The sequence below is a fragment of the Pelophylax lessonae genome (genome assembly GCF_965119305.1).
Source record: "Pelophylax lessonae genome assembly, chromosome: 3".
Classification (NCBI taxonomy): domain Eukaryota; kingdom Metazoa; phylum Chordata; class Amphibia; order Anura; family Ranidae; genus Pelophylax; species Pelophylax lessonae.
Window position 1 is genome coordinate 50,001,934 of NC_138770.1, and position 13,559 is coordinate 50,015,492.

The 13,559-nt window shown below is 45.7% G+C and overlaps 1 protein-coding gene across 1 annotated transcript in view; it reads right to left on the reverse strand.

The window, feature by feature from the left end:
• Positions 1-2,678: 2,678 nt before the first annotated feature.
• The window catches only part of MTMR9 (myotubularin related protein 9), a 56,878-nt gene continuing 45,997 nt past the window's right edge, over positions 2,679-13,559 (reverse strand). The window contains exons 8-10 of the mRNA XM_082252089.1: positions 10,748-10,968; positions 8,338-8,489; positions 2,679-3,051 (exon numbers count right to left, since the gene is read on the reverse strand). Coding sequence (XP_082108215.1) covers positions 2,888-3,051; positions 8,338-8,489; positions 10,748-10,968 — 537 coding nt within the window. The 3' untranslated portion in view covers positions 2,679-2,887. The remainder of the gene's footprint in view (positions 3,052-8,337; positions 8,490-10,747; positions 10,969-13,559) is intronic.

The window sequence follows — 13,559 nt, forward strand, 5'->3', positions numbered from 1 at the left end:
TTCCCCTTCTCCCCTAACAGTTATTTTTTTTTATTTCCACAATATTGAAGGTGGTCATGATCCCTCAACAGTGACAAGAGGAGTCTAACCATTGGTGTACATTGGGCGTACTACAAACATCTTAAAAAAAAAAAAAAAAAAAAAACCCAATGAAAGTACATAGGACGTATGTAGTACGCTCTGTTGTACTGCTGCTCCCGGCTGTAGAAATTAATTGCTATTTAACCCATATTCAACTGCTTTTTCCCCTTAACTATTATTATTATTTTTATTTCCACAATATTGAAGGTGGTCATGATCCTTCAACGGAGACCAGAGGAATCTAGCCATTGGTGTACACCGGGAGTACTACACACATCCAAAGAAAAAAGTACTTAGGACGTATGTAGTACGCTCTGTTGTACTGCTGCTCCCGGCTGTTGAAATGCATTGCTATTTAACCCTAATCAACTCCTTCTTCCCCTTCTCCCCTAACAGTTATTTTTTTTTTTTTATGTACGCGATATAGAAGGTGGTCACGACCGCTCAAAGGAGACAAGAGGAGTCTAACCATTGGTGTACACCGGGAGTACTACACACATCCAAAAAACTTCATAATAAAGTACTTAGGACGTATGTAGTACGCTCGGTTGTACTGCTGCTCCCGGCTGTTGAAATAAATTGCTATTTAACCCTAATCAACTCCTTCTTCCCCTTCTCCCCTAACAGTTATTTTTTTTATTTCCACAATATTGAAGGTGGTCATGATCCCTCAACGGAGACCGGGAGTCTAGCCATTGGTGTACACCGGGAGTACTACACACATCCAAAAAACTTCATGATAAAGTACTTAGGACGTATGTAGTACGCTCTGTTGTACTGCTGCTCCCGGCTGTTGAAATGAATTGCTATTTAACCCTAATCAACTCCTTCTTCCCCTTCTCCCCTAACAGTTATTTTTTGTTTTTTATGTACGCGATATAGAAGGTGGTCACGACCGCTCAAAGGAGACAAGAGGAGTCTAACCATTTGTGGCTACCGGGCTTACTACACACATCTGAAAGAAAAAAAGAAACCCCAATGAAAGTACATAGGACGTATGTGGTACGCTCTGTTCTACTTCTGCTCCCGGATGTAAAAATTAATTGCTATTTAACCCATATTCAACTGCTTTTTTGCTTTATTTTTTTTCCATTTTTCTAACCATTAATATAATTATTTTTTCAGATTTCCTTTTTGCATTGCATTAAGAAAAAAAAAAAAGTCGATTTTATTTGTAAATAACGTTGCAACAGTTTGTCTGTGAATCATCATTTTAGTGTCAGTTTAAACAGGACAAGTTACGGAATAAAATTTATACTGTTAATCTGCAGTAAAAAAAAAAAAAAATATAACTTGACGATCAAAGTAAAAAAAAAAAAAAAAAAAATGTAACTTGACAATCAAAGTAAAAAAAAAAAAAAAAAAAAATGTAACTTGACAATCAAAGTAAAAAAAAAAAAAAAAAAAAAAAAAAAAAATGTAACTTGACGATCAAAGTAAAAAAAAAAAAAAAAAAAAAAAAATTGAACTTGACGATCAAAGTAAAAAAAAAAAAAAAAAATATAACTTGACGATCAAAGTAAAAAAAAAAAAAAAGGATTTATACAATCCAAAAAAAAGAAAAACAAACAATAATTAAAATGACAGAACTCATGGAGTGGGTTAGGGTTATAGTGGCATGTCCTCAAAAGCTTGCCAGTATCTATTCACTTGAAGGTATGAGCCTATAAATTCTCCAATACAGTTTTGCCTTTTATCCCACCAGCCCCTCCCTTTTAGATTGTAAGCTCCCAGGAGCCCTGCCAACCCTCTTGTATTGAATTGCATTGTTGTTGTATTGTCTCCCTTTCTATTGTAAAGCGCTGTGCAGACTGTTGGGGCAATATATAAATCCTGTATAATAATATAGTTCATCTTTATCTTGCGTGTTCTTAAATTTTTTAATTCCTAAAATTTGATATTTCGGATAGTTAAAAAAAAAAAAAAACAATTTTGGGGGTTAGGGTACCTCAGACACCTGTTATTGGGTATAGGGATTTTACAATATACATTAAGCTCTATTTATTAAACATTAGTTGGATGAATGTCACAAGCACAAATTTTCACCATCATTTCCTATGATTGTCAGCTCCATCTATTGGCCAAAATTTGAATTGTTTTTTTTTTAAATACCTACATTAGAAAATATCCCACATTTTGGCCACTAGATGGCGCTGACAATCAAAGGAAATTGTAGTATTTGAGAAAATATGGGAACGTTTGTTCAGCCCCGACGAATGCCTGTGACATTTGTCCAACTAATGTTTGTCGAAATAGATCTTAGTGTAGAGTAGCGCTAGGCACGTCACAGATTTAAGTTGAAGTAACTCTCTGATAAAGAGATCTCCCCAACGGCATCTTCAGGTCTACCTTACGGAGAGGCCACTATAAGGTAGTCAGATGGTGGCGCTTTCTCCGGATTAGAAATAATTGGGGTCAACCATCGGTGAGAGGTCACCGCCTTCATTATGGTGTAGTGGGGGGGGGGGGGGAGGGGGGGGATGGGTGACGCAGACTACAGAAAAATCCCACTAATAGTCTCTGAAAGCAATAATGGGACTCAACCAACCAACCAGTGCCCAGCTAGAATAGGATTATCAGCTTTGGATGTAGTTGGGTGTGGTTGGTCTTACAATCAGAGCCGCCACCAGCATCCCTCTTGGTCCCCATTATCTGTCCACAGATTAATATACCGAATGCACGAGAGGAAACGTGTAGTGCATGCATGACAGTTATTGTAAACATGGAGCCCTCCGCCCTCCCGCATCAGGTCACGTACACAAGGGCACAATGGGGGGGCGAGGTGATTGGCAGAGGGGTGCCCGCTCTATGGGGTCTCCAGCATCCCGTCCTCGGTCTCTAGCTCGGCCAGCTGCCTCCTCAGTGCATTGACTTTGACTTGCAGCTCCTTGTTGTACTCTATGATGTGGATCATCTCTTCGTAGGCGTCCTCCAGGTACTTAGAGGGCCGATTCCAGCGCAGGAACACACCTAGGGGAGGGGGGGGGCAGAGAAAAAGGGTTACTTCCTAAAGGGGCCTTTCAGATTCAGATAAGCCCCCTGCCTGCAGACCACCCACAACCACCGCCCAGGGTGGATGGAAAGAGGCGGTGCTTTGGTGTGGGGGCCCTCCTGCCCCAAAGTACCCACACACCCCATTTTGAGAGCATGTGACTTGGTATGGTCCAGGGGGAGGGGGCGCTCGCCCCCCCCTCCTTTCCTGACCTGCCAGGCTGCAAGCTCTGATATGGGTCTTGGGGGGACCCCATGCCTTTTTTTTTTTTTTTGACGTAGGGTTTCCGCTTTAGGGGCCATACCAGACTCAAAGGGACTGGTATAGTCTTGGGGGTGGGACCCCACACCATTTTTTTTTTGCTGTGGGGTTTCCCCTTTAAGAGCCATACCAGACTCAAAGGGTCTGGTATAGTCTTGGGGGTGGGACCCCACGCCGTTTTTTTTTTATTTTTTTTAATGTGGGGTTTCCCCTTTAGGGGCCATACCAGACTCAAAGGGTCTGGTATAGTCTTGGGGGTGGGACCCCACGCCGTTTTTTTTTTTTTGATGTGGGGTTTCCCCTTTAAGAGCCATACCAGACTCAAAGGGTCTGGTATGGTCTTGGAGGTGGGACCCCATGCCATTTTTTTTTTTTTTTTTGAAGTGGGGATTCCCCTTTAAGAGCCATACCAGACTCAAAGGGTCTGGTATGGTCTTGGAGGTGGGACCCCATGCCATTTTTTTTTTTTTTTTTGAAGTGGGGATTCCCCTTTAAGAGCCATACCAGACTCAAAGGGTCTGGTATGGTCTTGGAGGTGGGACCCCATGCCATTTTTTTTTTTTTTTGAAGTGGGGATTCCCCTTTAAGAGCCATACCAGACTCAAAGGGTCTGGTATAATCTTAGGGGTGGGACCCCACACCGTTTTTTTTTTAACCACTTTCTGACCACCCACTGTATATATACACTTCATTAGTTTGACGTTAAATATCCACTACCATAACCCCATATTTTTTTTTCATACAGTGGGCGATTCGGCATTCGATAAAAGCGGTCTCAGCGGCTGATTACCCACGGGATCACTTTTGTAGGCAGCGGGAGAAGTGCCCCACCTCCCACCACTTTCTGGTTGTTTCTCTGCTTACTGGAAGCCGTCGGTAAAGGAGAAAATGATCCTCTGGAGGAATGGGCAGGAAGTGGAGTGAGGGCAAGCTGGCCCGCACTCGACTCAATGTCCTTGGAGGACCGGAGCCACGTCTGACATCACTTCCGCCTAACGGACTTAAAGGGCCAATTTTTTTTTTTTTAATTTCGCTTTTAAAAATGACATTTTTTCTTTTGCTTTTAAGTGTAAATGTGAGATGTGAGGTCTTTTTTGACCCCAGATCTCACAATAAAGAATAAATAAATAATAATAATAAAAAAATGTCCTGCTTATTTCTATTACAAGGGATGTTTAAATTCCTTGTAAAAGGAACAAAAGTGATTAAAAAAAAAAAAAAAAATTTTAAACCACTTGCCGACCACCCCACGCAGATTTACTGCGGCAGGGCGACTCGGCTGCGCATAATCACGTAGATCTACGTGATTATGTGCACTCAGTCTTGGCGGCGCACACGCGTTGCTGGAGCCACGCTCCCGCTGTGATTAGACACAGTGGGAGTCAGACCGCGGGAGGAGCGGGCGCGATCGCCGTCGGCCTCCCGCCATCTTCAGGGAAACTGACAGGAGAGCTGCCTGCCTATGTAAACAAAGCAGGCGGCTCTCCTGTCACACAGGCACAGAGAGATCGGTGTTTCTGTTAAGCTGAATCACCGATCTCTGTGTGCCTTTCAAAGAGCCCCCCCCACACAGTTAGTAATCACAATTAGGCATACATTTAACCCATTGATCACCCCCAGTATTAACCCCTTCCCTGCCAGTGTCATTTATACAGTAACAGTGCATATTATTTGTTCTTGCTTGACCGTTGTTCTCTCTGCTGTCAACACAGAGCTCCTGTGTTCCTGCTATTTAGGAACATAGGTCTCTGTGTTTATATTACCTTATCTTCAAAATCCTGTGTTGTTCTGCTGCAATTTGCTGTTAATGTGACATAACCTGGGTCAAGTGCCGCCATCTTGGTCCTTTTCAGTTGGCTACCCTTTCTATGTTGGGGATCAGCACTCTGTGTGCCTGGTCCTTCCAGCTCCTGGGAGATGTGTCACGTGTATCCCAGGAGGCTGCAGGACCAGAAACACGTCATTCTAGCCTAGGCCACAATGGCAGCAGGGGGAGGTCAGACTTCAACCCCCCCCCTATATGTCCTTCTGATGAATAGAAATTGCCAATGGGATGAGCTGTGACCTGGATGACACGTCACAACACCAAATGATATAAAAAAAGATGGGGCTCCCCTGCACTGCTCATGCGCTGGATTTATTCACAGTGTTAGTTGAGGGCTAAACCTGGGTTATAAATGTAAACAGCAGTCATCAGTTGGCTGTGATCGGCATTCACCTGGAATGACCCCTGCCAGTCCCTATAGGCAAGGATTGGACTACTGTGAGCAGCCTTCACCTGGAATGAGCCCTGCCAGTCCCTATAGGCAAGGATTGGACTACTGTGATCAGCTTTCACCTGGAATTACCCCTGCCAGTCCCTATAGGCAAGGATTGGACTACTGCGAGCAGCCTTCACCTGGAATGAGCCCTGCCAGTCCCTATAGGCAGGGATTGGACTACTGTGAGCAGCCTTCACCTGGAATGACCCCTGCCAGTCCCTATAGGCAGGGATTGAACTACTGTGAGCAGCCTTCACCTGGGATGAGCCCTGAAAGTCCCTATAGGTAGGAATTGGACTGCTGTGAGCAGCCTTCTCCTAGAATGACCCCTGCACCAGTCCCTATGAGCAGGGATTGGACTACTGTGAGCAGCCTTCACCTGGAATGACCCCTGCCAGTCCCTAAAGGCAGGGATTGGACTACTGTGAGCAGCCTTCACCTGGAATGACCCCTGCCAGTTCCTAAAGGCAGGGATTGGACTACTGTGAGCAGCCTTCACCTGGAATGACCCCTGCACCAGTCCCTATGAGCAGGGATTGGACTACTGTGAGCAGCCTTCACCTGGAATGACCCCTGCCAGTCCCTATAGGCAGGGATTGAACTACTGTGAGCAGCCTTCACCTGGGATGAGCCCTGAAAGTCCCTATAGGTAGGAATTGGACTGCTGTGAGCAGCCTTCATCTGGAATGACCCCTACCAGTCCCTATAGGCAGTGATTGGACAACTGTAAGAAGCCTTTACCTGGAATGACCCCTCCCAGTCCCTTAAAGCAGGGATTTGACTACTGTGAGCAGCCTTCACCTGGAATGACCCCTGCCTGTCCCTATAGACAAGAATTGGATAGCTGTGAGCAGCCTTCACCTGGAAGGACCCCTTATCAGTCATTATAGCCATGAATTATACTGCTGTAAGCATCCTTCACCTGGAATGGCCCCTGCCAGTCCCTATAGACAAGAATTGGACTGCTGTGAGCAGCCTGTATCTCAAAGGATCCTGCCAGTCATTATAGCCAGGAATTGGGACTGCTGTGACCAAATACAAAACAGATTAATCCTCCTAGCAGTCATGTGACCACTAGGTACCCCTCTTTCACACAAGCTACATGGAATAGGGACAAGAACTCAAGATTATGCTTGGTGACTTCCACCAACGTCACATTTTCCAGGAGCTCCTCCACTCCTTAGAGACCTGGAAGTGTAAAAGTTCTGTAGGTGGCGCTATAGGAATGAGTGACATCCCTAGACACCCCCTGCCTATCATGTTCGGAATAGCTAGGGGCAGACCAGGAGGCATCTCTGACTACCAGACCACACAGAAACCCTGTAGTCCGTCCAATCAACACAGCAGCGATGAGCAGCTAAACCAGGGGTCTTCAAACTATGGCCCTCCATTTGTTCAGGAACTACAATTCCCATCATGCCTAGTCATGTCTGTAAATGTCAGAGTTTTACAATGCTTCATGGGACGTGTAGTTCCCCAACAGCTGGAGGGCCGTAGTTTGAGGATCCCTGAGCTAAACTGACTATGGGAAATACATCTCTCTTAGTTTGGAGCGCTCTTAGTCTGGTGCTCTCTTAGTCTGGAGCGCTCTTAGTCGGGAGCTCTCTTAGTCGGGAGCTCTCTTAGTCTGGTGCTCTCTTAGTCTGGAGCTCTCTTAGTCTGGAGCTCTCTTAGTCTGGAGCGCTCTTAGTCTGGAGCGCTCTTAGTCTGGAGCGCTCTTAGTCTGGAGCTCTCTTAGTCGGGTGCTCTCTTAGTCGGGTGCTCTCTTAGTCGGGTGCTCTCTTAGTCTGGAGCTCTCTTAGTCTGGAGCTCTCTTAGTCTGGAGCTCTCTTAGTCTGGTGCTCTCTTAGTCTGGTGCTCTCTTAGTCTGGTGCTCTCTTAGTCTGGTGCTCTCTTAGTCTGGAGCTCTCTTAGTCTGGTGCTCTCTTAGTCTGGAGCGCTCTTAGTCTGGAGCTCTCTTAGTCGGGAGCTCTCTTAGTCGGGTGCTCTCTTAGTCTGGTGCTCTCTTAGTCTGGAGCGCTCTTAGTCTGGAGCTCTCTTAGTCTGGAGCGCTCTTAGTCTGGTGCTCTCTTAGTCTGGAGCTCTCTTAGTCTGGAGCTCTCTTAGTCTGGAGCTCTCTTAGTCTGGAGCGCTCTTAGTCTGGAGCTCTCTTAGTCTGGTGCTCTCTTAGTCTGGAGCGCTCTTAGTCTGGAGCTCTCTTAGTCTGGAGCTCTCTTAGTCGGGTGCTCTCTTAGTCTGGTGCTCTCTTAGTCTGGTGCTCTCTTAGTCTGGAGCTCCCTTAGTCTGGTGCTCTCTTAGTCTGGTGCTCTCTTAGTCTGGTGCTCTCTTAGTCTGGTGCTCTCTTAGTCTGGAGCTCCCTTAGTCTGGTGCTCTCTTAGTCTGGTGCTCTCTTAGTCTGGTGCTCTCTTAGTCTGGTGCTCTCTTAGTCTGGTGCTCTCTTAGTCTGGTGCTCTCTTAGTCTGGTGCTCTCTTAGTCTGGTGCTCTCTTAGTCTGGAGCTCTCTTAGTCTGGAGCTCCCTTAGTCTAGAGCTCCCTTAGTCTAGAGCTCCCTTAGTCTGGTGCTCTCTTAGTCTGGAGCGCTCTTAGTCTGGTGCTCTCTTAGTCTGGAGCTCTCTTAGTCTGGAGCTCTCTTAGTCTGGAGCTCTCTTAGTTGTGTGCAGGAAGAGCATACTCCGGGCTACAAAGATCCCTCCCTGACTTGGAAAACATCATAGTCATAAATGAGATCTGCAGCATCCATACCTTCCCATAACTGAAGGCTCTGGGGGGCCACTGATGGCCAGATCACCAGCCCATTGGCTTCGAATAAGGGATTCGTGAATTTGTGGAGTTCTGTCGGCTGGTTTATCCAGGACCAGAGGGACAAAGTCTTCTGCTGGAGCTTCAGTCTACTCCTAGAACACAAAAAAGCAACAAGATTCAGTATTGTGAAAATCACAATTTTTGGAATGTTCATATTATTACCGGATCATCCCCCTTCTGCTGTACATTTCAGCACTGTCACATGACCCCCCATGTGACAGCTGTGGCTTCCTGAGTGGCCAAGCACCAGCGCTTTTTAAGTGGGAGGAAGGTGAGTGAGTCGCATGCTTCTCCAGACTGATGAACTCATCTCTGTCCCACTCTCTCTCCCTACCAGCGTGTTTCTTGTTCTCACATGTGCACTGTAACATACGTGAATTAGCTCTTTGTGCTGCATCTCCCTCCCACAGTTTGAGCTCTGCTGTACAGGGGACTGCTAATAACAAGTCACATTCAGCTACTTAAATTGCTTTTATTTAACCACTTAAGCCCCGGAAGATTTTCCCCCTTCCTGACCAGGGCCTATTTTGCGATTCGGCACTGCGTGACTTTAACGGATAATTGCGCGGTCATGCGACGCTGCACCCAAATTAAATTGACGTCCTTTTTTTCCCACAAACAGAGCTTTCTTTTGGTGGTATTTGATCACCTGTGCGATTTTTTGATCATGCGCTATAAACAAAAAAATAGCGTCAATTTTGCAAAAATAACAATATTTTTCACATTTTTTATATGAAATTCCCCCAAAAAAAAATGTAAAAATCTAAATTTTTTAACATTTTTGGCCAATTTGTTTTATGCTACATATGTTTGGTAAAAAAAAAGTAATAGTAAAAAGCGTATTTTGATTGGTTTGCGCAAAAGTTATTGTGTTTACTAACTACGGGAAAGATTTTTGTCATTTTTGTTGTTTTTTCTTTTAACGCGTAATGGCGGCGATCTGCGATTTTCTTTGCGGTACTGCGACATTGCAGCGGACAGATCGGACCCTTGACTGACATTTTTTACACTTTTGGGGTTACCAGTGACATTACTGCAGTAATCAGTGCTATACATATGCACTGTTACTGTAAAATTACACTGGCAGTGAAGGGGGTTAACTTTTTTTGAGAGGGAGGGGTTATGTGTGTCCCTAGGGGCGTGATTCTAACTGTGATTGGCTGTGGCTTGAGGTGTAGGAACAGTGATCAACGGTCCTATACAGTAGAACCGTATAATCACTATTCCTACACAGGGGAGAATGACAGGCGGCTTGTTTACATCAGCCGCCTGCCTTTCTCCCTCTGCACCGACGATCGCCGAGTGACCGGAGGACATCGGGTCCGCCGGTCACACGCGCGGGGGGGGGGGGTCCGTGATGGCGCGGGGGCATGCCTCCGGGGGCGCACGCTCGCTCCCTAGACCCTCACAGGCTAGCGATGTAGTACTACGTCGCTCTGCCTGTGAGGGGCTGACCACCGCAGTAAATAGTCGTGCGGTGGTCGGCAAGCAGTTAAAAAATGGGCAGTCCCCGTTTATACCTGTGGCCGAGGGGAAAAAATAGGTGGCTGCGCTGCGGTTTTACGAAAACATGCTGCGACTGTGGCACTTTGCTTTGTGGCAGTGACAAAAATGATACCCCTCCTATGTCAGGTTTGGCAGGCACTGACTTGTTCAAGTGAATGGGGCCACGTCGCAACCGCACGCATTACATACGACTGCGCCATGGCCCCATTCACTTGAATTAATCATGTTTTACAGCGGTATTGCATGCCAAACAGTACATTGGGTAAAATTGTTGCTATGGCCGTGCAGCAAAGCATCACAGCCTTGGCATGTGTACTAGCCCAGCCAGCATGCATGTAAGGTGACAGCTGGGGGTTGGTAAAACCGCAGGCTGTTAAAGCTTAAAACAGGCATCTAGGAGGCGACATATCACCCCCCCCCCCCCCCCCAGCTGCTGGTCAACTGCCTTCTGCAAAGCAATCCTCTGCGGATTCCTTTTCAGATGGGAACGCAAGTTTAAACAACCCCTTTATTATGATCGCCCAACACATATGTGTGGCGGCAGAAGAGAGAGTGACTTAACGTCCATACGCCGCACATACCCACCACTGGGCAGTCAGACAGCTCTTGGTCCTGACTAAATATCAATAACCAGCTGAAGGCTTCCAATCAAGTGACCACTGTGATTGCCGATCCTTCCCACCTGCCCCAGGCATTCAGAGCTATTTAAAATAGACGCTGGGGTAGGAAGGGCGTTAATGAATGTGTATTACCTGATCCACCTGGAGTTTACCTTTATTTAAAACAAAAACAGGGGCAGATGGATTTTGTCTATTTCCCTGGTGCATTCAGCTCGGGCACTGACCTCTCATATTCGTCGTTGCAGAGGAAGGTCCCAAACTGAGAGGCGTAGGCGTGCTCGAAGAGCGTGATGAGAAAGCGTTCGTTAAACTGGAAGGAGCACGGGAACTGGCGGAGGATCTGCCACACGCAGTCCAGGAACAGCAGGAACGTCGGGGCCTCCCACTTCTGCTTACTGTTGGAGTATGCCGACTGTGCGCAACGATGTCGGAATGGATGACCCGCCTGTAGGAAGAGACTGGTATTATACACTTAAAGCTTCTTTAATACGATCCTGCAAAGCAAGCAATTTTTCAAATGTAACCCTTAACCCTTCTCCAGTCGTTCTCTAAGAACTTTACTAAAACCTCTGTAGCCTTAGTAGAGGAGTGCTCCTCCCTTATAGCTGGTATTGGCATCTACAGTGGTTTCCAAACACAGAAATTGTTATGTCAAAGAACACCTTCTTGGAATCCAAGACACAGCAGTAATGAGCAAGCCCACTTAAATGATTTCCACAGATATCCGCCACAAATGAGGATTCATTCCTCAGGGTCTCTCCTTTTTTTCCGCCAGACACCGATGGTTATAAGAACAGTGGACTCTAGAAAGAAGGGCCATCTCCTCCCATAAATACCCCCTCAAATTAAGCAGGTCCATCTCCTCCCATAAATACTGACCCAAACCAAGAAGGTCCATCTTCTCTCATAAATACCCCCTCCAAATGAAGGAGGTCCATCTCTCCCTATGGAATCAAAGAGGTCCATCTCCTTCAATAAATAACCCCCAAAACAAGGAAGTTCATCTCCTTCCATTATTACACTCTCCAAATCGAGGAGGTCCATCTCCTACTACAAATAATGCTCCTGCCAATCAAGAAGGTCCATCTTCTCTCATAAATACTCCCTCCAAACCGAAAAGGTCCATCTTCTCCCATTAATACCCCCTCCAAATCAAGGTCCATCTTCTCCCATTAATACCCCCTCCAAATCGAGGAAGTCCATTCTCCTCCCATAAATACCCCCTCCAAAACGAGGAAGTCCATTTCCTCCCATAAATACCCCCCCCCCCCCCTCCAAATGAAGGAGGTCCATCACTCCCTATGGAATCAAAGAGGTCCATCTCCTTCAATAAATAACCCCCAAAACAAGGAAGTTCATCTCCTTCCATTATTACACCCTCCAAATCGAGGAGGTCCATCTCCTACTACAAATAACGCTCCCCCCAATCAAGAAGGTCCATCTCCTCCCATAAATACTCCCTCCAAAACGAAAAGGTCCATCTTCTCCCATTAATACCCCCTCCAAATCAAACAAAGATATGTTCATGTTGGATGTTCCCAAACGTGCCACATCCCAAATAAATTGCAAAGAGAAAATTCCCCTATGGGTGGGACTTTTTAGGCACTAAATTGTAACATACACAAAAATAACGTTTTATAATATTTATTAGAAAATTAAATACAAAGAGTTAAAAGACTTGGCAAGCTGTGTAATACATCACATAAACAGATGGAAGATAACCACATAACCCCAGGGTAAGTTCGCAACGCGTTTCGGAGTGTCAGTACATACTCCTTCTTCAGGGGTGCCCTTGGAAAGTGGTATAATCCACTGTAGTGATTGAAACAAATAGCCTGCCCGAATGTTAAAAACAAGTAGTCAGCGTACTTAAGTTGAACATCAGGAATGCCGTTTAAAGATGGCAGAGCAAATTCTGAAGTTAAACAGAGTCCTGGATGTATAGTCTCGGCATTGCGTGCTGACCAGCCTCAATAGAGGCTGGGTGGGGACAGCTGGAACCCAGAAAATTGGAAGTCCTTAAATATCCAGCTACAGTAAAAAAGCAGCAAAAGGGCAGAGACCTCAGCTGCCTGTGTTCGCGGCAAATGAGCACACAAAAAACTTCAGAATTTGCTCTGCCATCTTTAAACGGCATTCCTGATGTTCAACTTAAGCACGCTGACTACTTGTTTTTAACATTCTGGCAGGCTATTTGTTTCAATCACTACAGTGGATTATACCACTTTCCAAGGTCACCCCTGAAGGAGTATGTACTGACACTCCGAAACGCGTCGGGTACTTACCCTGGGGTTATGTGGTTATCTTCCATCTGTTTATGTGATGTATTACACAGCTTGCCAAGTCTTTTAACTTTTTCTATTTAATTTTCTAATAAATATTATAAAACTTTTTTTTTGTGTATGTTACAATTTAGTGCCTAAAAAGTCCCACCCATAGGGGAATTTTCTCTTTGCCCTCCAAATCAAGGTCCATCTTCTCCCATTAATACCCCCGCCAAATCGAGGAGGTCCATTCTCCTCCCATAAATACCCCCTCCAAAACGAGGAAGTCCATTTCCTCCCATAAACACCCCCTCCAAATGAAGGAGGTTCATCTCTCCCTATGGAATCAAAGAGGTCCATCCCTTCAATAAATAACCCCCAAAACAAGGAAGTTCATCTCCTTCCATTATTACACCCTCCAAATCGAGGAGGCCCATCTCCTACTACAAATAATGCTCCTGCCAATCAAGAAGGTCCATCTCCTCCCATAAATACTCCCTCCAAACCGAAAAGGTCCATCTTCTCCCATTAATACCCCCTCCAAATCAAGGTCCATCTTCTCCCATTAATACCATCTCCTCCCATAAATACCCCCTCCAAATGAAGGAGGTCCATCTCTCCCTATGGAATCAAAGAGGTCCATCTCCTTCAATAAATAACCCCCAAAACAAGGAAGTTAATTTCCTTCCATTATTACACCCTCCAAATCGAGGAGGTCCATCTCCTACTACAAATAACGCTCCTCCCAATCAAGAAGGTCCATCTCCTCCCA